Source organism: Ceratina calcarata, unplaced genomic scaffold (assembly GCF_001652005.2).
Source record: "Ceratina calcarata isolate Rehan_Ccalc_2016 unplaced genomic scaffold, ASM165200v1 scaffold151.2, whole genome shotgun sequence".
NCBI classification, from domain to species: domain Eukaryota; kingdom Metazoa; phylum Arthropoda; class Insecta; order Hymenoptera; family Apidae; genus Ceratina; species Ceratina calcarata.
The window spans coordinates 1,642,564-1,663,049 of record NW_017136308.1 but is presented as its reverse complement, the minus strand read 5'-3'; the positions used below and the strand labels follow the sequence as shown (position 1 = coordinate 1,663,049).

The 20,486-nt window shown below is 45.9% G+C and overlaps 7 protein-coding genes and 1 long non-coding RNA gene across 11 annotated transcripts; 5 read left to right on the top strand and 3 right to left on the bottom strand.

Annotated features, from left to right (window-relative positions):
- Positions 1 to 54: 54 nt before the first annotated feature.
- Positions 55 to 2,918, top strand: REPTOR (repressed by TOR). 2 transcript variants are annotated; one of them, XM_026819494.1, is made up of 6 exons: positions 55 to 478; positions 552 to 693; positions 811 to 1,626; positions 1,697 to 2,170; positions 2,240 to 2,362; positions 2,431 to 2,918. In XM_026819494.1, exons 2-6 carry the CDS (start codon positions 552 to 554, stop codon positions 2,523 to 2,525), a joined length of 1,650 nt encoding a protein of 549 aa, XP_026675295.1. In that variant the 5' UTR covers positions 55 to 478; the 3' UTR covers positions 2,526 to 2,918. The 2 variants fall into 2 exon arrangements, with proteins under 2 accessions (XP_026675295.1, XP_017891845.1); XM_018036356.2 differs by having other exon boundaries at positions 552 to 1,626.
- A 98-nt stretch (positions 2,919 to 3,016) lies between these two features.
- On the bottom strand, positions 3,017 to 9,638 carry LOC108632144 (protein SPT2 homolog). Of its 2 annotated transcripts, XM_018036514.2 has the most exons (7): positions 9,210 to 9,301; positions 8,937 to 9,126; positions 5,766 to 5,839; positions 5,494 to 5,640; positions 5,298 to 5,427; positions 4,630 to 4,787; positions 3,017 to 4,556 (listed from the first exon to the last, which is right to left on the bottom strand). In XM_018036514.2, the coding sequence occupies exons 3-7, from the start codon at positions 5,823 to 5,825 to the stop codon at positions 3,285 to 3,287; spliced, it is 1,767 nt and encodes a 588-aa protein (XP_017892003.1). In that variant the 5' UTR covers positions 5,826 to 5,839; positions 8,937 to 9,126; positions 9,210 to 9,301; the 3' UTR covers positions 3,017 to 3,284. The 2 variants fall into 2 exon arrangements, with proteins under 2 accessions (XP_017892003.1, XP_017892004.1); XM_018036515.2 differs by lacking the exons at positions 8,937 to 9,126; positions 9,210 to 9,301 and adding an exon at positions 9,620 to 9,638.
- On the top strand, positions 6,843 to 8,594 carry LOC108632146 (L-allo-threonine aldolase). Its single transcript, XM_018036520.2, has 5 exons — positions 6,843 to 7,214; positions 7,286 to 7,403; positions 7,458 to 7,541; positions 7,598 to 7,999; positions 8,055 to 8,594. Exons 1-5 carry the CDS (start codon positions 7,164 to 7,166, stop codon positions 8,525 to 8,527), a joined length of 1,128 nt encoding a protein of 375 aa, XP_017892009.1. The 5' UTR covers positions 6,843 to 7,163; the 3' UTR covers positions 8,528 to 8,594.
- Positions 8,734 to 11,010, top strand: LOC108632043 (stabilizer of axonemal microtubules 1). Its single transcript, XM_026819412.1, has 10 exons — positions 8,734 to 8,753; positions 8,910 to 9,006; positions 9,067 to 9,111; positions 9,188 to 9,337; positions 9,392 to 9,581; positions 9,650 to 9,801; positions 9,863 to 10,144; positions 10,223 to 10,412; positions 10,479 to 10,716; positions 10,869 to 11,010. Exons 1-10 carry the CDS (start codon positions 8,734 to 8,736, stop codon positions 10,963 to 10,965), a joined length of 1,461 nt encoding a protein of 486 aa, XP_026675213.1. The 3' UTR covers positions 10,966 to 11,010.
- Positions 11,011 to 11,955: 945 nt separating this feature from the next.
- LOC108632147 (uncharacterized) lies at positions 11,956 to 14,910 on the top strand. Of its 2 annotated transcripts, none has more exons than XM_026819457.1 (3): positions 11,956 to 12,134; positions 13,752 to 14,131; positions 14,192 to 14,910. In XM_026819457.1, exons 1-3 carry the CDS (start codon positions 12,105 to 12,107, stop codon positions 14,574 to 14,576), a joined length of 795 nt encoding a protein of 264 aa, XP_026675258.1. In that variant the 5' UTR covers positions 11,956 to 12,104; the 3' UTR covers positions 14,577 to 14,910. The 2 variants fall into 2 exon arrangements, with proteins under 2 accessions (XP_026675258.1, XP_026675257.1); XM_026819456.1 differs by lacking the exon at positions 11,956 to 12,134 and adding an exon at positions 12,885 to 13,140.
- On the bottom strand, positions 14,622 to 16,366 carry LOC108632145 (uncharacterized). Its single transcript, XM_018036518.2, has 7 exons — positions 16,198 to 16,366; positions 15,851 to 16,116; positions 15,595 to 15,780; positions 15,276 to 15,531; positions 15,145 to 15,213; positions 14,989 to 15,078; positions 14,622 to 14,821 (listed from the first exon to the last, which is right to left on the bottom strand). Exons 1-7 carry the CDS (start codon positions 16,306 to 16,308, stop codon positions 14,726 to 14,728), a joined length of 1,074 nt encoding a protein of 357 aa, XP_017892007.2. The 5' UTR covers positions 16,309 to 16,366; the 3' UTR covers positions 14,622 to 14,725.
- LOC113465203 (uncharacterized) lies at positions 15,969 to 16,870 on the top strand. Its single transcript, XR_003390047.1, has 2 exons — positions 15,969 to 16,256; positions 16,330 to 16,870. It is a non-coding gene; the product is annotated as an uncharacterized LOC113465203 (long non-coding RNA).
- dpa (disc proliferation abnormal) lies at positions 16,783 to 19,995 on the bottom strand. Its single transcript, XM_018036512.2, has 6 exons — positions 19,793 to 19,995; positions 18,485 to 19,724; positions 18,094 to 18,413; positions 17,756 to 18,033; positions 17,286 to 17,686; positions 16,783 to 17,216 (listed from the first exon to the last, which is right to left on the bottom strand). The coding sequence occupies exons 1-6, from the start codon at positions 19,902 to 19,904 to the stop codon at positions 16,904 to 16,906; spliced, it is 2,664 nt and encodes an 887-aa protein (XP_017892001.1). The 5' UTR covers positions 19,905 to 19,995; the 3' UTR covers positions 16,783 to 16,903.
- Between the last annotated feature and the right edge of the window lie 491 nt (positions 19,996 to 20,486).

The following is a 20,486-nucleotide window of genomic DNA, read 5'->3' as shown; positions in this document are numbered from 1 at the left end:
ACAGAATCGCGCGCTGGTTGGGTCCTCGATGTTCTTCATCCGTTGGTCGAACTTTTCCATAAGCGATTCGCAATTGGCCAACGAGCTCTCCCATTGTCATGTGACGATCTCTTCTCGTTATTTATGTTAAAACATTGCATTGTCTCTCGTCAGGTGTATTTTTCAGCAAAACAATAACAACCAACTCTATTTCGATCCGATCCAACCGAGGCGAACCGTGTTTTCGTTCTTTCAGTAGCTCGTAACGTTGATCTCGGTGAGGAACAATTAAATCCGAATAGGAGGATAGTCGCGACGAAAATATTTGCTGACGAAAGTGATGGCGATTCTTTCGAGTAACGTGAAGTTCTCGTAGTTCAATGCCTGTTATGTCCCTTCACGATTGTCCTTAATGAACTTTACGTTGCGCTTCTTTCAACGCGATTCAGACGTCTTTTAGCCTGCCGATCGGACGCGAGACATCGGTGACGAAAAGCTGGTGAGTGTTTAACCTCCAAGTCGTTCGTGTCTTCAAGATTTCGTCGACCCTGTGTGATCCTCTTGGGTTCCAGATGGGAGAGTCTAGCTACAAAGATCTGTTCCTGGGAACAAAAGCCAGTCCAATGGATGGGATAGTGAAACAAGAGCCCAGTCAAGACATGGGCCCTTCGTCAGCCTCTGTGCCAATTCCTGGAGGCCACAGAGGGGCTCGTGGTATTTATGATCAATTCTCACCATCTCCATTGGCCTCTATGTGGCCAAACAGGTGTCATGAGCACGTCGAGTCACCTTTTAAAGTAGACCCTGATCAGCTGGATGATTTCTTTAAAGCTGAGAAATGGGAAGATGACGATATACTCCAAGTAGATAAGGCAGACTTGATCCAAGGTCCAACGTTGGCTGAATTGAATGCCAACGATGACACTCTGTTGGGTGATTTGAATTTCGACGACCTGCTGCTGCCCGAGGAGAGACTGCAGCCCTTCAAGATGGAGACGAACGCGACTCAGTGCACTGGACCATTATTCAACGACAACAACGTGGGATTCGCTCCTAGCAGCTTCCCACAGTCTGGATACAGGAACATTTATCCGAATTACAATGTGAACGCACACGGGTTTGGCTTGAACGTGAACGCGAACGCGGACAACGTCGACACAGTCAGCCCGAACGCTTTTCCGAGCCCAGGGACGAGCCATGTAGCAGGCAGCAGCACTGCGAGTTCCTCCACGTCTCCACACATGGCTAACAAACCGAACGGTCAATCAGCGCTCCACGATCTGCTGCTGAGACGCTGCGAAAACTCCTCCTCGTTCGACTCGGCCACACCCTCGTCCCGGGACCAGCTAATGGATGGTGTGACCACCAGTCCGGGTAATGGTAAAGCAAAAGTCTCGAGGCTGTCGATGTCCGCGCCTACTAGGACGATGGGTCTCGAGCAGATTTGGGCGAGGAGAGAGCCCAGACCTCACCTGCTCAGTACCGGGAGCTTGGGAGTGGTCGAGGCCGGCTCGACCAGCAGCCTGAGCACCGGCGGTGCTTTGAGCCCGGACCCCATCTATCACATCGATCAACTGAGCCACGACGAGGGGTACGAAGACAGTGACGACGATAGTGATCACTACGACGACTACAGCAGCGACAATGGTAGGCGATCGTTGAAATGGTTTTCGAAGTGATTCGTTTCAAGTTCCTCGCTACTCGTTTTACGTTTCAGACACGGGTGGCAGCGACGGCGAGGAGCCGAACAGGAGCCTCGACTCCGGCAGGGAGAAACACAGCAAAAAGGAGAAGTACTTCTGGCAGTACAACGTTCAAGCGAAGGGTCCGAAGGGTCAGAGACTCGTGGCCAGAACTCGGCTGGAGGATCCGCACGTATTGAACGAAGCCACGGATCCCGTGTTCAGTCCCAGCTGTGCCCTGCGGGGAATAAAACACAGTGGAAAGGCTAGGAAAGGTGACGGGAACGATTTAACGCCGAACCCGAGGAAATTGTACAGTATAGGAAGGGAATTGGACAAACTCTCAAGGATCATCAACGATATGACGCCAGTATCCGAGCTCCCGTTCACTGCCAGGCCTAAGACGAGGAAGGAGAAAAACAAGCTCGCCTCCAGGGCGTGTAGACTGAAGAAGAAGGCCCAGCACGAGGCCAATAAGATCAAGCTACACGGTTTGGAACAAGAGCACAGTTTAGTAATGTTTTAAAAAAATTATTACCGAGTCGTTTCACGCAACTAAGAATGTGATCTCGTTTCAGAAAAATTAATACATGGAATAGCACAGGCCAAGCAGACCCTAGCAGCTAAACTGACGGAGCCCAACCCCGAGAATCAGGAGGAACTGACCAGGCAGATGGAGAGATGCTGCAAATCGGCCACCAGTTCGTATCTCATCGCTATTCGTGATCTGACAGGATCGTAAATCGAGTCTATCTTCGAATTTTTACAGAGATACGCATAGCCAGTCACTCGACGGAATTCGTGAACAGGGTCCTGGACAAGGTCAGGGCTGGGGTACCCGACGGTGGCATCGACGACTTTTAACAACTTTACGATTTGACCTTAGTCGAATAATTAAAGAATGAACGATTTCTGTTTGCCGTAGACTCGAATTCTCGAGTCCTGGGCTAGATTCGAGTCAACAAACTAAAAGAACAAGCGACTAGTATTCGAATTTGATATTTAGAATTTAGCTGTACCGTCGAATCATTATAGAAATGTATGTTTTGTTATGTTAATTTCATTTGAAGCTGTGATAGTATCTTTGGAAATTGTTCGCGCTCTGGTTCATTTCGTATCCTGCAATGACCGCATTTGCAACGTTCGTTTAAAGGAACAGCAACGATTATGTTACATTCTGTTGTAAATATATACACGGGTTTTCTTGAGTGTCATATATATGTATATATATGTGTGTGTTTGTGTATATATACATACATATATATATATAAATATTTATTGTATATAAGGTTTAGAAAACGTTATTATTAATATATATATATATATATAATATATGTACTATTTCTCTAGAATTAAGCTTTTTATATATATTAAACTTAACGTTGTGAATATTATAAATACATGTATAATCTTGCGTATAAAATATGAAGCAAGTAATGATGGCGCATACGCTCATTTCCTTTTTCTCTAGATTAACTGTGCGCGAGTTTCGAAGAATCGACATAAACTTCCTACCGAATTCGGATGAGATTTGTTGATATATAAAGTTAAAGACAGCCTATGTACAGTTTGTGCAGTTCGGTGATAACAAGGTAAGGCAGCAGGATATCGCATTGAGGAGGGCTACTTCAACTTCTTCTTCTTGAGCATCGCCTTCCTTTTCTTCTCTAACGCTTCCATCCTCATATCCTCCAGATCTTCCATTATACCGATCTTCGTCGAGACGTATTCCTCCTTCAACTGCTGAGCGAAGCTGCTCTCCATGGCTCTATCGTCGTCCTCGTCGTCGACGTATCTGTACTTGTTCTTGTCGTACCCGAAGATCTCGCTGATGCACTTACTGTAGTCCTCGTTGCCCTCCTCTACCTCGTCGTCTATGAAATCGTCCAGTTCCGAATCGTATTCGTCCTCCTCGCGGGCATTTAAGCGTCGTTTCTGCCCCACCATCAACTTCCTCCCTCTTTCTCCGTGATCGACTGATGGCCTCGGCTTCAAGGTAGGCGGCAACTGTCTCACCTTCCTGTCGCCTTGCAGACGATTCTTCGGAACACCGTTCTTCCCCTCGGTCCTCGGGACCGTCGACTTAATCATTTTCTCTTTTTTGATGCTTAAACTCTGCTCATCGATTTGAGCCTTGCTCAAGCAGAGCTTCTTCTTCTCTTGCTCCAGAGCCTGCCTCATCTCCTCCAGCTTCTTCCTTTCCATCTCCAGCTTCTTTTTCTCCTCGGCTATCGAATCTCTCTCCGTCGGACCATTTACTTTGAAACTATTATTGATTTTAGTTGAAACGGCTCTCGATGTATTTTGCACTGTTGCAGACGAAGTTGGCACGGTTGGTTTCTTCGGCTTAATATCTGCTGAACACTGCGGTGATTTGGTACTCGTTTTGATACTTGAACAACCGTTCGTCTTCTCTTTCTTTGGACCACTCTGCGATTTACTATTATCGTTATTATTGTTAATAGTGATTTTGTTATTATTAATAGTAGTAGTAGTAGTATTGGAAGTAGTAACAGCAGTAACAGTAGTAGTTTTGTTAACCAGACCGTTGGCCTCTGCCTTCCTTCGCTCCCTCCACTCCTTCTCCTTCGCGTACTCCTTCATCTGCTTCTTAGTTAACAATCTCTCAGGCTCCTCGACCTTCGGTTTTACCTCGATCACGATCGGCTCGTGCTGCTTCTTCTCGGCGATCTTCAACAAATCCGCGAAATTGATGGGAGGCGGCATCGACGGTTTCTTCTTCTTCTCCTTCAGCTCTTCCTTCGGTTTCTCCTTCACCGGTTCTTCTTTCGGCTCAGGGTTATCCTGGGTCTCGAACTCCTTGCCCTTCCTCTTCCGTCTGTGGCCCAACATATCTTCCATCTGCTGCTGCTTCAACGCTTGCTTCACCCTGTCCTATCGTACGATTCTTGTTAAAATATCAATCGTTGATAAAATCTCATCGATACAGAAGCATTTGATGCCATACCTTCGTCGACGCAATATCCTTCACGGTTCTGTTCTTAGATTCCGCAAAGATATCCTTCTGCAAGGGCATGCTGTTGTACTTGCTCATCAGCTGGTTGTAAAAGGCAGAGGCTTCCTGCGAAACGTAACCGTAATCATCCTCGTCTGGTTGGGAAGGACCTGCGAACAGTTTAACATGATATCTCATAGTTGCGTTCGATGTTTTAACAATTAAGGATGTGTTGGCTATACAGTCAATCCCAAAAGTTTATGTACCTTACGACGAGATCTACAATTTTTGTATAAAACTTCTTCGCTAGCATTAATATTTAACGAGTTATTGACGAAAAACGAAAAAATAGTTTTTTGCAAATTACTCGTTAACTATTGACGCTAGCGAAAAAAATTGATACAGAAATTGTAGATCTCGTCGTCCTCTACAAGAGAGGTCTGATGCAATTTTTCCGTAAGTTAAAGGGTTTGGAAATTATTGACAAAAAACGAAAATTTCGCAAAATCTGAAGGGGTATCCTTTGGAAAAATGTCGTAAAAATCGAAAACTTTTTGTTGTTGTTTATTATTAGCAACATTCTTCCGACGTCTGTTTTCTTTTTAAAAAATGCGTTTCTAAAGTGCATAAACTTTTGGGATTGACTGTATAGCCAATACATCCTTAAATTGTGATCATACCTGCCATCGTGACGGCTGTGTTCTCATTGTCCACTGCATCAGCCAAGACAGACTTGTTCGCAGCCTTGCACACTTTCAAATGCTTGTTGATTCTGCTCTGTGCCTTGTGATCTCTCAATGCCAGCAGATTCTATGATAAATAGACAATAGTATTGTTGTAGACATTCAATAAATTCAGATAAAAGAATCAACGTACCTCTCGCTTTTTCTTCTCTTCCAAAACCTTCTGTCGCTCCTCTTCCTCTTTCTTGGCCAGAAATCGTTTTATGTTCACCGACAATGTCTTATTTTGCTTCGCGGTCTTCTTTGGAGGTGCAAACTTCGTTTGATAGCAAGCGATGGGCTGAAACGATTGTTATAACATCCGATTGTGAAAAATACACGAATATACTTGAATTAACCTGTGTGTACTCGAGTATGCTCAAAATCATTCACAAGTTATTCTGTTAAGGAGTTTCAAATACGAACCTGCTTGGCGTTCTCATTTTTCTGGGCGACGTTCAACAGCGTGCCGAAATCCATTTTCATTGCGATTCGAGCAGCTGCCAATCAATCGATTAATTAAACATTGCTCGACACTGGCTCGACACGGTTTCAATTTCTATTTCTTTCTGGAAACTTTGACGTAAACCATTCGTTCTTTGTACACTGCGTGTAACTCCAATCTCCAATGAACGTGGCTAACGATCGACAGTGCTGCCAATATCGCCGCTAAGCTTGTTAAAAAAGTAAAGCAGCCTACTTCGCATCGAACGGGTTCATAATTTGCATGCGTTTATGATTTGCAACAATTTTTTATCGCCTTACTTTGCATAGAGATAATATAAATAGAGAAGGGGAGCCAGGCCAACACCTATCGTTCCTCTAGAAAGAGAGAACAAATTTGTGGTACTATCTATCCTTGTCTAATGACACATGCGCATTACAATCGAATGTCGTCTGCATCCACCCGTTTTGGAAAATAAATTTACAAAGCATTAGATTATAAAATATTTGTACTTCATTGCACAATAGCAAATATTAACATTTTAAACATTAAATTATATATTAATTCATCTATAAACATAAACATATATAAAAATATTTGTACGAAACAAAATATGCAAAATGTATCCTAACGATTATTCGTCCTTAAAAATAGTTAGTTTATTGTACAGTGCTCTTATTCGATACTTTATGTCGCTTAATTTGTCACTTACGTGTTTTAATCGTTTGTCTATATAATTCTGTACAATGAGATAAATAATTTGTTGTCCCTGCTGCTGCTACTGAGCAGTGCGCATGCGCCATTAGAGAAGAACAGATAGTGCCACAAATTCTTTCTCTTTCTACTCGCCGGATCTTTCTGTTTACAGAGATTCCTATGGCTCCCCTCCTCTATTTATATTATCTCTGTTACTTTGCAAAATATGAGATATAGAATAGAGAATGAAAAAATTACAGGACGTGGACGTGCACGCAACCGAGAACTACGTTCATGAATTCTTTCAGAACATTCTGTTTGATGGAAGCAGAGAAAATAGAATGCATGCCATGCTTTCGTCCAACATGGACTTTCATGATTCGTTCACAGGAGTTGGACGAGTTTGTCTTTATCGACGATTTATGCCCTTTAAGAGTCGATTAGCATAAATTGATTAATGGGGCTGAAAACATAGACTCCGATCTCCAATTCGAGCCACATTCGAAGTCGCAGCGCAGAATATGAGCAGAATCAGCAGAATTAGACTAACAGATATTTCTCATCGTTTATATAACATCAAACTCGATAATACGCGTTGGAATATGTATCTCCTATTTAAACTTGTTATATATCCGAGTCTTAACTGCTTGTCCTTCGTTTAACGGAAATTTCAGTTTGTTAAAATGTATTACGAGAAGTGTTCATCGACCACCGAACGCGAGGATCACGAAATGGTACAAAAGGCTGTTGTCGAACTCCACCAGAGATTATCCATCGTATATTAAAGATTAATTATGACCTACAGAGAAATACCATTGACTTAAGGAGCGACACGATGACGAAGCCCACCGAGGAGATGAGGGAAGCGATGAGGAACGCAGAGGTCGGCGACGACGTCTACGAGGAGGACCCGACAGTAAAACGTAAGTGATAATAAAAGTGCATAGATGCAATGTTGATCTTGTTCCTCCTTTTAGAATTGGAAATGAAAGCTGCAGAGATGGTCGGTATGGAGGACGCCTTGTTCGTCTCCTCTGGAACACTGGGAAACTTGATCGCAAGTACTGTCTTCGATCTCTTCGAGTTTCCAATGTAAAAACCATCAATTGTTTGACAGTAATGAACCACTGCAATACACAAGGGTGTGAGGTATACTGTGGCGAAGAGTCCTACTGTTTGCATTATCAGGCCAAAGCTGCTGAGCTGGTAGGCGCCGACCTGAGGCCTCTTAACAATAAAAGCGATGGGACCTTTTGCCTGATGGAATTGGAAGGAAAATTGCACAGAGCCAGAGATGACGAGCCTGTCAACAGGTTGGTAATGGTGGAGAATACTTTAAATGGGAAAGTATTGCCACTGTCCTGGCTCCGAGACCTGGTATCGCTCTGTGAACGATTCCAATTGAAGTTGCACATGGACGGGGCCAGGGTATGGAACGCTTCCGTCACTTCCGGGATTCCTGTACCCGAGATCGTGCAGGGATGCGATTCTGTCATGTTCTGTCTCAGCAAGGGTCTAGGTAGGTGGTAATTGACGTGATGCTTGTCAAAGTTTAAGCTCGAACCGTTTTTCAGGCGCTCCCGTAGGATCCCTTCTTTGCGGAACCAAAGAGTTCATTGTTAAAGCGAGGAGAACGAGGAAAATTCTCGGAGGAGGCATGAGGCAGGTCGGAGTTTTGGCTGCCGCCGGCTTGCTGGCATTGGATCACGTTCCAAACTTGATCCGTGATCATGAGAAAGCCTCGATTATTGCCTCGACTATCGCTGGGTTGCGTTCGAAAGTGTTCTTTATCGATTTAGCCAGCGTACAGACGAACATGATCTTCGTGGAGGTGCGTTCCGACGTTCCGCAAGCCAACGGCTTGTTCGTCAAGCGTTTGAGGAAGATGGACGAGCAGGGAGTCATCGTCAAGTGTCTGGCATTGGACGACAGCCTCGTCAGATTCGTTTTTCATCGCGACATCGACGAACGATCGGCGACGTTGGCTGCGAGGAAGATCGAAACCGTGATCAAGGAACTGGAACGAGAGCTTTCACGTGGAAACTGACAAACGTTATATGATACATTGTGTTCACGAATAAATCGAACTAAAATATAACAAATGCCAAACTAAACTTGTCTAATCAATTGTTCGTTCGTTTGACACTTTGTCAAAACCTTTTGTATTCATCCTTTACACCTTTTTATACATCTTTTTATTTTCTAATTCTCCCCCTTTTTTATATACACATATATGTACATATACTATCCAAAATGCAGATCTGTAAAGTCGAGTAAGCCGTTATTTAGTTTCGTTTTAATTTAATGGGATCTCTGAAAACAAATTCAAAAATTGCAGGCACGAGAGTAAGCAGGATCAGCAAACGAAACCGTCGATCATCGAGGCAAAAACGAAGCTCAAAGTAAAACAGAACTATCACTCTTACTAGTCGAACGATTTCGTTTAAACTTCGAACCTTTCGATTGCAGTTAGACCACGATGACACCTGCAACTGTTGCTGCTGTTGCACTCAACGCCTGTGCTACGTAAGTGTGCCACGATCGTTCGTTCACGTTCATTTACATTACATTCGAATTTGTTCGTAGAAATACGTCCAGCCCGAAGTGCCCAAATCGTTCGCGCCCATACGCGTAAGTTTGTTAGAGCTAACAAAAAAGTTTGGACTCGATTAATGTTCAAACACGGTGACGGTCATTGATGCCGCAGCATTATTGGAAATCGAACATACCGATGGAGGACAACACCACGTACAAGCTCTCCTACTGGGAGAATCCCTGCGAGATCGTCGGGCCGATCCTGCCGAGGGACTGGCTGGTTACTGGGGACGGTCCGCTGTCCGACGAGACGACATACAGAGTAACAGATCGTCGATCGTCAAATTGAACGGAGATTAATTCGATCGCTCTTCAGAATAGTTACTTCAATTACTGCGGAGCGAAGCCCGAGACGGCGATCGTGCCCTGCGACAAGCAGTGGCTGGGCAGGGGACCGATGCAAGACGTGACCACTCAGAAGCATGATTTCACTTGGAAGAACATACCGATGAGAGACCCTATCATCGCGCCGAACAATATCTACTGTCAACCCGAGAGACTGTCCGGTGAGAGACCGAATATCGTAGCTCCGGCAGCGGCTTACCTAAAAGAGAATCGCGCCGCTGTTCCTCAGATGATACAACGTACAGGCTGAGTTATTTCCCGACGAACTGCTACATGCCCGCGCAGTCCTATGCTCCCCTAAGACAGTACGCGAAGCCGGACGTGCCAATGGAAGACTACACCACGTATAGACTCAGCTACTATCCGAACGACGTTGTCAAGGTTCTTATTTCATGTTTCGGAACTAAAGATGAAGTTCCTCGTCTCGCTGTTTCTTCGTCAGGACGAACCAGCGTGGGATAAACAAGAGTATATACCTCCGACGGAGCCGATGGACGGTTGCACGACTTACAGGCTGAGCTACTGGCCCCACTGCGAGAGGAGGCAGGCTCCGATCATCGTTCAACCGACGGAAAACCTGCTGAACGCCGGCTGCTGCACGGAGAACAACACGACGTACCGTTTGAGTTACTTCGGTTGCGGAGGTGACAAACCGGATCCCATCGTGCCCCCAGCCAACATTCGCTTCTCCAACTGTCCTCTCTCCTATGACACCGTCCACAGAGTTGGTTTCGTCGTGTTTTTAATACGGTACACAGCAGATATAAGTGATGCGATAACGATTAATTACATTTGAATTTAGATGAGTTTTCTGGGTAACTGGTGCGTGAAACCAGAGACACCGATCACTCCCTGCGACAAGCAGTGGTTGGGCAGAGGCCCGATGCAGGACGTCACTACGCAGAAACACGATTTCACCTGGAAGAACGTCCCTGTGTCGCCAGATTTGCGCAGGGAGGACAGCCTTGCCACTGCCTGCGCGCCTTTCGAGAGTAACTATTCATCGTATCTCGAATCATTCCGTGCTTCGCACCACGTTCAATGTTACCCTGTTGCAGAATGCACCACTTACAAGCTCTCCTACATAAACAACGACAAGTGCTTGTTACCACTGCCGAGCTATGCACCGGATCGTACTTACCGTCCTTCGGATGTTCCTATGACCACGGAGACGATCATGCAGCTCAGTTATCAGCCAGTGGACGGAGTAACGCCCGTGGACAAGCCCTGGGCGGAGCAGCCCCGGTACCAAGTCCCAACTACACCCATGGACGACAATACCACCTACAATTGCAGGTTATTCAAATAATTTAACACGATCCTTTCCTTTACATGCACCGCTCCGATCACGGTCTTATACGCACGCCAAAAGAACGATCTGTCCGCGATGTCATTCTCGTAATTCTTAATTAATCATTGAGCTGTAACCGAGGGTTTTACGTTCGCAGCTACATGCTACCTGGTACACTGGTTCCAATATGTCCGACGTCGTGCCCGCAACCGTGTCCGTGTCCGTGTCCCCAAGCCGCCTGTCAACCGTGTTAAAAATTAAAGTGTACCGTTCAAATAAACATAATTGTGCCAGTTTCACTCGTTGCAAACCTTATTCTAAGCGATCCTAGAAAGAAGTGATGATCCGACGTCGATCATGTGAGTACAAGCACGTTTTCCAAACCGAGAGCTAGCCTTTCTCCTCGTAATGGCGTAACGCTTACGATTAGTTATGTAAAACGTGTAATCAATGATAATTTCATACGAGAACGATCATTAGATCGAATCCGAAGTCGACGTAATTCGACAAAGTCTGAAACAGTAGTAATTCTTTGCTTGATACCGTTTCAATTTTTGAAACTTTTTGATCTCGCTAGGTGGAGGTCATTGACCCCGAACGATTCCATGCCATCCCCTTTCTGTTTACATTCCCACTTCCTTTAGGTAAACGAAGTACTATTATCATCGATAGCGGAAAGACGGAAGATCCAAATTACAATGAATCTTCCTTGCGGGGGCAAGCGTTTTTGAAAGCGCGTGGGCACGGTTCGAACGCGATTAGCGAAACGTGTTTGCCTCCGTTAGAATCGCGAGCAAGGACAGAGCGAAGGTAACGGAAGCATAGCCACGGACAGGAATAACGCTGACGTAATTTCATTCAATTCCGTGGTTTGCGCGTAACGATTACCGTCCACCTAAGAAACAGACGCTGTTCAACGCTCATTAAATAATCATATACAATCGTACTTTAATATCAGTTAGCTAAGACTACGATTATTCATTATTACAGATGACGAGGGTTTCACAATTGTTTGTCGATCAGCGCCAGAGAAAAGATGTCTATATTAGACGTCTGGTTCGATTATTTCCTGATTATACTTCATATAACACTATCGTTTTGTATCCTGTTTGCGCGCGTATGCATGATCAAAACGGGAATTGCGAGGGCGTAGGGACAGACCTCTGCTCCCAAGTAAGGCCGGTGGTTCATGTGGGTAGCTTGTACGCACGTAGGCTGCCTCTTAGCCGTGAGATTCGTGACCCTCGATTCCACTGAGGATCAGTAGGATCTCGCGAACGCTCCTCGGAGGAGCACCCGTTCTCACCAGTTGTATGACGCGAACGGTTCATCGATTGATTCGAGTTAGAAACAGTTGTACAAATGTAACACGGTAGTTTTAGATCGATCAACGATGAGAGCCTCGTTACTCTTCCTATCCCTGGTAAGTTTTTTAATTTTTTCAAAATAACGTTGTAAGGGAAAATTTCTTCAGGCCGAAGACGTGGCTTTAGATCGGGAACAGAAGTTCATTTTCGCAGGGGCACCGCGGAGAGTCTCATTGTCAGATTGTATCTAACGTTTCCTGTGTTCCTCTCCCTGCATCACTGGGAAGCTTTCGCAACCGTTGTCTTTTGTTACTTAGCTAACGCACAGGACAGGAAACAAGGTCGTTTACATCGTTCTGTCTTTAGGAAAACAGAATTCGTTTCGCAATATTCTTCTCTGAATTCCATCAATGTTATTGTCATCATTAGATGTCCGTTGTCACCGGCTTCTTTGCATCATTGTTATCGGTTTATTGGTCGAGTTTCACGATCCCATTTTCTCCTCCACTTTCACTTTTACGAGTTTGAGAGTCCACCGTACACGTACGCGCGTGTACACATACGAATCCATACTTAAATGATATCATCGTGACATATACGGGGAGGCTGAAATCTTCTCTGAAAAACTTTTATATAATCAGAGATTTCATCATTTTTCATTCGATTGATAACGAGAATCGTAGAATAACGTACCATAGTATTTTCATTTGAAGGCTACTGATTTATGATTATTTTTATAATCGGTCTCCCGTGGACAGCGGGGTCGAAACCTTGGCTGCTTCGGAGGATAGCGTTGTTCGCAAAAAGAGACTCTTCTGAAAGGAGAGTACCCGGGTCGGAGCTCTCTGCCGCTCACAGTCTCACAGCCGCTTCCAACGTGCTCACTTCGCCCGCTCGACGATTAAGATCACTCTCTCTTTCATTCACTCTCCGCACCGTGAAAATTGTAAATACATCAGAGAAAGAATGATCGGCTGACGTCTTCGAGTTCTTCGATTAAAAATCTCCCATTTCTGGTAACATATCGATTTAACTTCACCGGTAGAACATGAATTATGGGATAACGATTATTAATCAACGACCATGCTGTTGAGGATAATTTGTTGGCTGACCTTGCTGAGGGTAAGAAATTCGTGAATCGTAATAGCCGATAATCGTAAAAAATCGACTTCTGTTTAAAGATTCATAAGTCGTATATTTATCGCGATGACTCGCAATCGGAACGATGTTCCAGTTTGAGTCACAGACGCTACTCATTAATTTTCAATTGACGTACGTACATAGCATGCCGATACGTTTTTTCTTTTATTACATAGACTCGGCCTTCGTTAATTCAAATTGCAACGCGTAACGCATCGTCTCTAATTATGACTCGGTTTCTCCGTGCTCGTCCTCGTATAATTTTCACACCGCTTCGTAGCACAGTGTCTATCGATAGACACGGTTCGAAACTTCGAAAAAGAACGCGTATAAAATTGTCCTCTATCTTTTTAATTTAAGTGAAATTACCGTGACTGGGACCCATTGTCTCCGGTTTGGTACAGTCCCGTGGCACAGCGGATTTTCACCTCCGTAGCCTCGCCTTTCCCTTCCCTTTGTCCTCGATCTTATGTATTTAGTTATACCATTAACTGGTCCCACCGTTGTTCTTCGGATCCTCTCACTGCCGCCCTTCGTTAAATCACGATCGACTTGCGGGAGGAACTTTAAACTTGTTTTAATTTATATCTCAGGGTACGGTGTTGTGTCTCTCCCCGAACTTGGCAGAGGCCGAGAGGAGCGGGTGGAATTTCAGCCCGGGCACCCAGTATCACATCCAAACCGACGAGGGACCCGAAAGATTCTTTAGGTACCAAACGTCGAATGGACAATACAGGAAGGAGAAACGATTGGCGGATGGTACCGTGATCGGGACCGAGGGATGGCTGGACCCTCTCGGCTACCTCCGATTGAAGGATTACATAGCCGACTCTAATGGATTTCGTATCTTAAAGTCGAAGATGGTTTACGTGGGCAAGGAGAGGCCCATCGATGACGCGGTGGTCGAGGCCAAGCGAGTCCCGGCGCAGACCGGGATCCTGGTGAACCCTGTCAGACCACCAAACCCCTTCAGGTACCATCTCTTCTTAGAAACCGCCAAATGGCAAATTCAAAGCCGTTATTTATTTTTTAGAGAATCGAACGAAAACGTTCCGGTGACCAACGACATCGGATCGTTCGCCTATCGACCGAGCCCGAGTACGCCGGTCGCCGTACCGAATACATACAATTCGAAACCGGAGTACGACGGAACGTACACCGTACAGAACGGTTTTCAATATTACCTGAAGCGACAGTATCACGAAGAGGAGCAACAGCCGAATAATGGAGCCGTGGGATCGTTCGGGTACATCGACCCGTTCGGTATTAGGCGAGTCATTTATTATAAGACGGATCCGCGAACCGGCGGATTCGTTCATCGAAAAAATAATAGGTACGTCGGGTTCGCCGCTACTCCCTACGATCCCACGTTGTCCAATTTGTATAGGCGAAGCGCGAGCAGTGCTATTAACGCGTGATTTGCACGATCGTTGACGGAAGCAGGGTGCCATAAGTTATGCTAGTATCGCTTCTCGCTAATTTATAACTGTTGTCACACGCTTATGTTAAGAATTTTTAACTGACGATAAGATCGAGACGTTGATTCGTTAATGAATATGTAAGTGGATCAGTCGTTGACGACTTGGGTCAGGGATCGGATAGCGGTGGGCGTCGAGCTCATTTGCACCAGTATCGCCATGTACGTCATGATCGTTCCGAAAAACTGGAAACCAGGAGATAATAGAGTTAATAGACGGAACTAATAAGTCGCGGATTTTTATGCGAAATAAAACATTATTATTTCGTCACTTGCTTTTCTTGTTTCTGTTCATTCTGTACTAAACGCGTAAAATCCCGAGTTTGCTAAGTAATTATAGTTGTTTTACTTGCCATTTTTGTGAGCCGATTGTTGAGGTAAACGAAGCCACCCGCGGAGAAGCAGAGGGGATGCAGAACCAGCTGCATGGAGAACTGCTGCATCTGACATTAGACAAATCGATTAGAAAATGTATTCTTATAGTTCTCGTTCTATCGTTGATTCTTCACCTCATCTCTGATATTCTCATCCGAGTAAGATCCTTCCAGCTCTCGGAGATACTGTCCAGTTACCGTTGCCTGCAAAACAAGGTTTCGGTTCGAGAATTGATTAAGGAGTCGGAAAATATAACGTAACGAACCTCGTTATGGAGTGCGGTGCAGAAATTGTTCACGGCCACGATTTTCCCCACATTCATCAAGAGCCAGAAACTCATAGCTGCGATGCCCTTGTTTCCCCAAATCTCGGAGGGACTGTTCAGTTTCATCAATTCAAAATAGACGTTGTAAAGGAGTCCGATTATCAACGTGAACTCCACCACCAGTTCGAGCAGCAGCTGGTAGCAATAACTGCCGTTTAGCACGTCGGAAATTCTGACGATCTCCAGATGGACGTGCCTTCAGCAGAATGTTTCTCGATCATCAACGAGGCGTAACAACAATCGAGATTGCAAATGTTACCTCGAGGTTTGAAGAAAATGTTGGACGACCCGTTTCCTATTAACGTAATTCATCGCCACCACAATCTTTCTGCTCGCGCGCGAGTCATGTTTCACGTACTTGGCTTCCACATCGTTCGCCGCGTTCGACAAACGGCTCACCTCGCACATCGCCACGTTTAATTTACGCAGCTTATCTTTTAACACTCTGCAAAAATCAATCGTTTTCCCGATCGAACCTGCGTAGGGCTTGGAAACAAATTAGACGACGCGCCTACCTCATAAAAGTGCAGAAACTGAGTATCACCATCGAGTTTACGGTAAAGGGGACGTGCACGAGGAAGCAGAGTCGTATCCCGTGCATGACGCCCAACTCGTCGGTCATCCAGTAGGTGTCCACCGCGTAGAGGCAGAACATCGTTAAAATCCATATCGGGATTATCCTTACCACGCTCCAGAAGAATTTTGTGTACTCCCGCTTAACGCTGAACGACTCCAGAGTGTCGTCCACCTGTTCGCACCTTCGTATAATCTGCCTCAAGTCCTGTGTACTTGAAGGACGACAATGGCATCGAAAAAATCTTGTGCAATATATCACAGTTTTCCTAACATCCACCTTACTTACCTTCGTGTGAACAAACCCGAAAACTACGGACACACAGCTGACCACGATGCTCACCCAAAGTATGAACGTGTAGCTGATCTCCTGGTACGCGACCCAACCGATATCGTTCATGTTCCTGCTTCTGTACGCTAGAATATAAAGACTGGTGCAAGTCGCGGCGTATAACAAGCTGAGACAGTAGGCAGGACGTCCCGAGAAGTGACAAACGTCCAGGCAAAACGCTCTGTTCAACCAGACAATCGGTGCCAGAGCAGAGCTCTGACTTTTCACTTGAAACTGCATCCCGAACATTTTACCTCGGATACCTTTCTGTAGCAGTGACCGAACGGCGAGTATGACAAGCGTTAGTTCGCACCATCGTTATTGCCTGCTCGCCATTTAATTAGAATTTGATTATTCACGAGTTCGATCGACTGGAAATTGGCTGCGGCCTTTTAATTGTCACGTTGCGTGACCGGATCATTTATTATTGCAATCTTTCCGACGAGAGGGAGAATCGTCGTTTCAATATAATGAATAGGATCGTTGATGTAATTAGATGGCCTCGCAGCAAGCGAAACAAAACTGTGAAAACGCAACATGTTATATGGAAAAGTATTAAAATGATTTATTCTCACTCGGATTACGAATAAAATAAAGGTCGATCACCCTGGTTATCAAACACTTAAATATACATGTAGTACGGAGTATTGAAAGTAATAATTAATTAGGTTTTATTGACGCGGACGTTGGTTCTACCGATTATGGTCAACAGCCCGTCGTCTTGTAGATCTCTAAGGGCATCCTGGAACATTTCTCGGGAAATTAACGACTCGGATGACTGTCTTAAATCGGCATAGAGCTTCTGCTGACTGATAACGTGCACCCCGTCCTTGCTTTCGATCAATTTTTTCAACGCATCAGCCAGCTCCTTCTTCTTTCTCCTAGCTGCCGCCGATATCCCGGTCGTTATTATGTTGATATCGATCTTTCCACTCAGCGGATCGATCGCTGCTTGCTTCAAAGCCTCCCTGTGCAGTCTGTAATCAATAACAATTTCATGATCGTTTTCCCTTCAATCCCCCGCCTCAGACACAATGAGAATATACCTCCAAGCTTCCTCCACGTCTTCCAACTCGACGACAGGGCTGAGTCTGAGCTTTGCGTGAGCCTCGGCCAATCTTATCAGGGCCTCGAGCTGCCTGGGATAAGCGGTGATCTGCCCACGCCCTCTGCCCACCCTTCTCATGTCCACGTACGCTTGGATCAATCTCTGCTGACTCTCCTCGTTCAAAGTCGGGTGCACGTGCTCCTTGGCAAACACTATGTAGTCCCGTACCAGACTCTTGCTCATCTGCTCGTCCTCGAACTCCTCCGGATTTTTATAATACAACGAGACCATATGCGAAGCTAGTTTCCCGTCGTAGGCCTCATCCTGAGGATCCAGAATCAAGAAGATCAGGTCGAAGCGAGACAGAAGTGTGTGAGGCAGCTTCACGTTCTCCACCACCTGAAAACAGTTTCTTACCGTTAATAATTGCTGCTCGGGAGAACTACGAATAAAATTGACGGAACCTACTGTGTTGTTCTTGTTCCACTGCGACTCGCTGGGATTCGCAGCAGCCAGTATACTCGTCCTGGCGTTCAACTGGCAGATGATGCCAGCCTTTGCGATGCTCAGAGTCTGCTGCTCCATCACCTCGTGGAGTACAGACCTCGCGTTCTCGCTCATCTTGTCGAACTCGTCGATGCAGCAGATTCCGTTATCTGCTAATGCCAAGGCACCGGACTGGAGGATCAACTGACCCGTCTCCGGGTCCTTGGTCACGTACGCGGTCAATCCGACCGCGCTGGACCCTGCAATTTATTTGTCAAACTTAATAAATACAACTGCATTGAAAGTAATCATTGCCTTACCCTTTCCACTGGTGTATTGCGACCTGGGGACCAAATTATAAACGTACTGCAGCAGCTGAGACTTGCTAGTGCCCGGATCGCCGCACAACAAAATGTTTAGATCGGGCCTGAAGTGTTTGCCCAACGGAGACACGGGTTTCTTGGTCCCACCGAATAATTGCAGTATTATTCCTTTCTTGACGTCGGTGTTGGCGTAAATGCTGGGTGCGATGTGTCTGGCTAGTCGATCGTAGATATCTGGCCTGGCGGCTTGCTCCTTGATCTGCTCTATCCTCTCCGCAGTGAAATTGTGCTCCTTACCATCCTCCTCGTTATGCAATCTGAAAACAGATCGTTCGATCGATTCGATGACGCTTCACTTACAATCCGGTCGAATCGAATGAGCCCTCACCTCTTCGAGCTATATTTCCTGAAGTGTACTACGTCTACGTAAGTCCTGTAAACGGCCTGCAGACTATGCTCGAAATTCGGCTTGTGCGTGGCAGCCCTATAGATCCCGGTAACGGAGACTCGGTCGCCAGGCATAACGGCGTCAACGAGATTGTTGTGAGCGAAGGCAATGATGGTGGAAGGCGTCTGGCCCTGCGCCATCTCGTCCGGAGCTTCCTGGAGCTTGACCATCTGCTTGTCCGAGAAATTACTCAGATTGTGAATCAGAGAGAACGAGTGTTTGTGCGAGCAGTGGGCGCAGAGTGTCGGCTCCCTAGTCTTCCCCTTCTCCACCTCCAGCATCACCGTAAATCCGCAAACGCTGCACTTGAAGCAGCCTTCCCTCAGCTGAGGCAACAGTCTCGAGACTCTGATCACCATCCCAGGGATTGTGATCAATTGGTCGACGTCGGAAGGATTGAGCTCTCGCATGTTCTTCACCTTCTCGACGTTGAACAGCCGAACCTGAATCTGATGCTCAAGGACCGCAGCCGGGAACTTATCGAAGAACAATTCATTCGCTGCCATGTCCATCGTTGGGATCACTTCCTGAGGGTAGGCTAGCAATTGCTGATACAGGTGCTCGTCGAACATCTTCACGTGCACGCAGTTCACATTCAGATAAGGTTCCTCTAAAGTGTGGATCTCCTCGAGCTTTTGTAGATACAATGGCTGAACCAGGTCCATGTGATCCGTTTGCTCGTCATTCTCTATGCTTGAATCGACGTACCATTGAAAGAATGATTTAAATTTGTTCTTGCACTGATTTATCACCACGTTTGTTCCCCATACCACCAGCTGAGGCCCCGCGCCTTCACCCTCTGACGTCTTATCATTGTGCTCTGATGGCTCACTGTTGCGCTCTGTCTCAGTGACTTCTGGTATTGCTGATTCTTGTATAGCAAATTGTCGCAGACGCCTGCCGTCTGTGTTGATGTCTGGCCTGTGCCTGACAGGAGTCCCTCGTATACCACTTCTAGGCGTTCTGATTGATCCCAGGGAACTAGGTGTGCCATAGTTGATCGGCGATGACAACTGTAGACCGATCTCAGAACTGACCTGGTTCGACTCAGATACGTGTTCAGGTCCGCTGTCTCTTTCGGAGGAAGCCAGGATCGTTGGCGGCCTGGCTCCCAATTCCTGCCGATTGGCACTCCACCTGAGAGGAGTCTCCACATTCTCTGCCGCATTCCTACCTGTCCCTGTTTTTACAAATGAAATGAATCGATGAACATGCTACGAGGTTAGAGTAACATGCGAAGATACTTACTGGGAGTCCCGATTAACGAGGGAGAACGCACTCCTTGAACCTGTCTCCTGGGAGTTCTCGGACTGCTCCTTCTGGGACTGTTTATCCTCGGCGACCTGCCCGGGCTCGACATCCTTTCTTCGATAATTTATTTTTCTTCAACGAAACCGGTACGCAAATTTGGCGGTTGTTCTTGCTGTTACCTACGTCATCTATCCCGCCATCGCCATCCCGCCAACGGAAGGGAACGGAAGCTCTCGAAGCGCTCCGATGCAGTTCGAATCAGCGGCGCGGCAAACGGCTGTCATCGTAGAAGTGTCACTAAAATTCGAGTAAAAAATATTTTATTATCAATTTATTGCGTAACGCGTAAGAAAAGTGTATTCTACCACTGTTTCAATGGGAGGTTCATCTTTTATCATCCATCCGAATGTGCAGTAGACCGCCGGCTCTATAAGTGCTTTATTTTTTAAGAAACTCGAACGGAAACACTTTTGCACCGAGACACTTTTCCTCGATGGCTTTTATGAACTCAGAGTACAAAAAACGATTTGTTCTCGTTGCCGCGAACACTCTCATTTCCGACAATGCTGCCAATTTATCCGGTACGGTCGGTCTATGGGTCGGTCGCTCGATGAAGGACGCGCTTTCCCTCATGACCGACGACGAGGCGCTCGGTGAGGAACCGGGATAAATGAAAACACAGTGGGGGTAA

What these genes read in the sequence shown, in the direction of transcription:
- REPTOR (XM_018036356.2), top strand. Translation starts at nt 552, where the DNA reads ATGGGAGAGTCTAGCTACAAAGATCTGTTCCTGGGAACAAAAGCCAGT. An exon ending in CGGTTTGGAACAAGAGCACA is followed by an intron (nt 2,171 to 2,239) that starts GTTTAGTAATGT and finishes ATCTCGTTTCAG; the next exon opens with AAAAATTAATACATGGAATA. An exon ending in ATGCTGCAAATCGGCCACCA is followed by an intron (nt 2,363 to 2,430) that starts GTTCGTATCTCA and finishes GAATTTTTACAG; the next exon opens with AGATACGCATAGCCAGTCAC.
- LOC108632144 (XM_018036515.2), bottom strand. Translation starts at nt 5,825, where the DNA reads ATGAAAATGGATTTCGGCACGCTGTTGAACGTCGCCCAGAAAAATGAG. An exon ending in CACAGCCGTCACGATGGCAG is followed by an intron (nt 4,788 to 5,297) that starts GTATGATCACAA and finishes AACTGTTCGCAG; the next exon opens with GTCCTTCCCAACCAGACGAG. An exon ending in AGGATATTGCGTCGACGAAG is followed by an intron (nt 4,557 to 4,629) that starts GTATGGCATCAA and finishes ATCGTACGATAG; the next exon opens with GACAGGGTGAAGCAAGCGTT.
- LOC108632146 (XM_018036520.2), top strand. Translation starts at nt 7,164, where the DNA reads ATGTATTACGAGAAGTGTTCATCGACCACCGAACGCGAGGATCACGAA. An exon ending in GGAGGACCCGACAGTAAAAC is followed by an intron (nt 7,404 to 7,457) that starts GTAAGTGATAAT and finishes TCCTCCTTTTAG; the next exon opens with AATTGGAAATGAAAGCTGCA. An exon ending in CTGTCTCAGCAAGGGTCTAG is followed by an intron (nt 8,000 to 8,054) that starts GTAGGTGGTAAT and finishes ACCGTTTTTCAG; the next exon opens with GCGCTCCCGTAGGATCCCTT.
- LOC108632043 (XM_026819412.1), top strand. Translation starts at nt 8,734, where the DNA reads ATGCAGATCTGTAAAGTCGA. An exon ending in AATCGTTCGCGCCCATACGC is followed by an intron (nt 9,112 to 9,187) that starts GTAAGTTTGTTA and finishes TTGATGCCGCAG; the next exon opens with CATTATTGGAAATCGAACAT. An exon ending in CCTATGACACCGTCCACAGA is followed by an intron (nt 10,145 to 10,222) that starts GTTGGTTTCGTC and finishes ATTTGAATTTAG; the next exon opens with ATGAGTTTTCTGGGTAACTG.
- LOC108632147 (XM_026819456.1), top strand. Translation starts at nt 13,102, where the DNA reads ATGCTGTTGAGGATAATTTGTTGGCTGACCTTGCTGAGG. An exon ending in GTTGGCTGACCTTGCTGAGG is followed by an intron (nt 13,141 to 13,751) that starts GTAAGAAATTCG and finishes TTTATATCTCAG; the next exon opens with GGTACGGTGTTGTGTCTCTC. An exon ending in AGACCACCAAACCCCTTCAG is followed by an intron (nt 14,132 to 14,191) that starts GTACCATCTCTT and finishes TTTATTTTTTAG; the next exon opens with AGAATCGAACGAAAACGTTC.
- LOC108632145 (XM_018036518.2), bottom strand. Translation starts at nt 16,308, where the DNA reads ATGAACGATATCGGTTGGGTCGCGTACCAGGAGATCAGCTACACGTTC. An exon ending in GCACCGCACTCCATAACGAG is followed by an intron (nt 15,214 to 15,275) that starts GTTCGTTACGTT and finishes CTTGTTTTGCAG; the next exon opens with GCAACGGTAACTGGACAGTA. An exon ending in ATGAGAATATCAGAGATGAG is followed by an intron (nt 15,079 to 15,144) that starts GTGAAGAATCAA and finishes GTCTAATGTCAG; the next exon opens with ATGCAGCAGTTCTCCATGCA.
- dpa (XM_018036512.2), bottom strand. Translation starts at nt 19,904, where the DNA reads ATGTCGAGCCCGGGCAGGTCGCCGAGGATAAACAGTCCCAGAAGGAGC. An exon ending in GCAATACACCAGTGGAAAGG is followed by an intron (nt 18,034 to 18,093) that starts GTAAGGCAATGA and finishes AATAAATTGCAG; the next exon opens with GGTCCAGCGCGGTCGGATTG. An exon ending in GACGTGGAGGAAGCTTGGAG is followed by an intron (nt 17,217 to 17,285) that starts GTATATTCTCAT and finishes TATTGATTACAG; the next exon opens with ACTGCACAGGGAGGCTTTGA.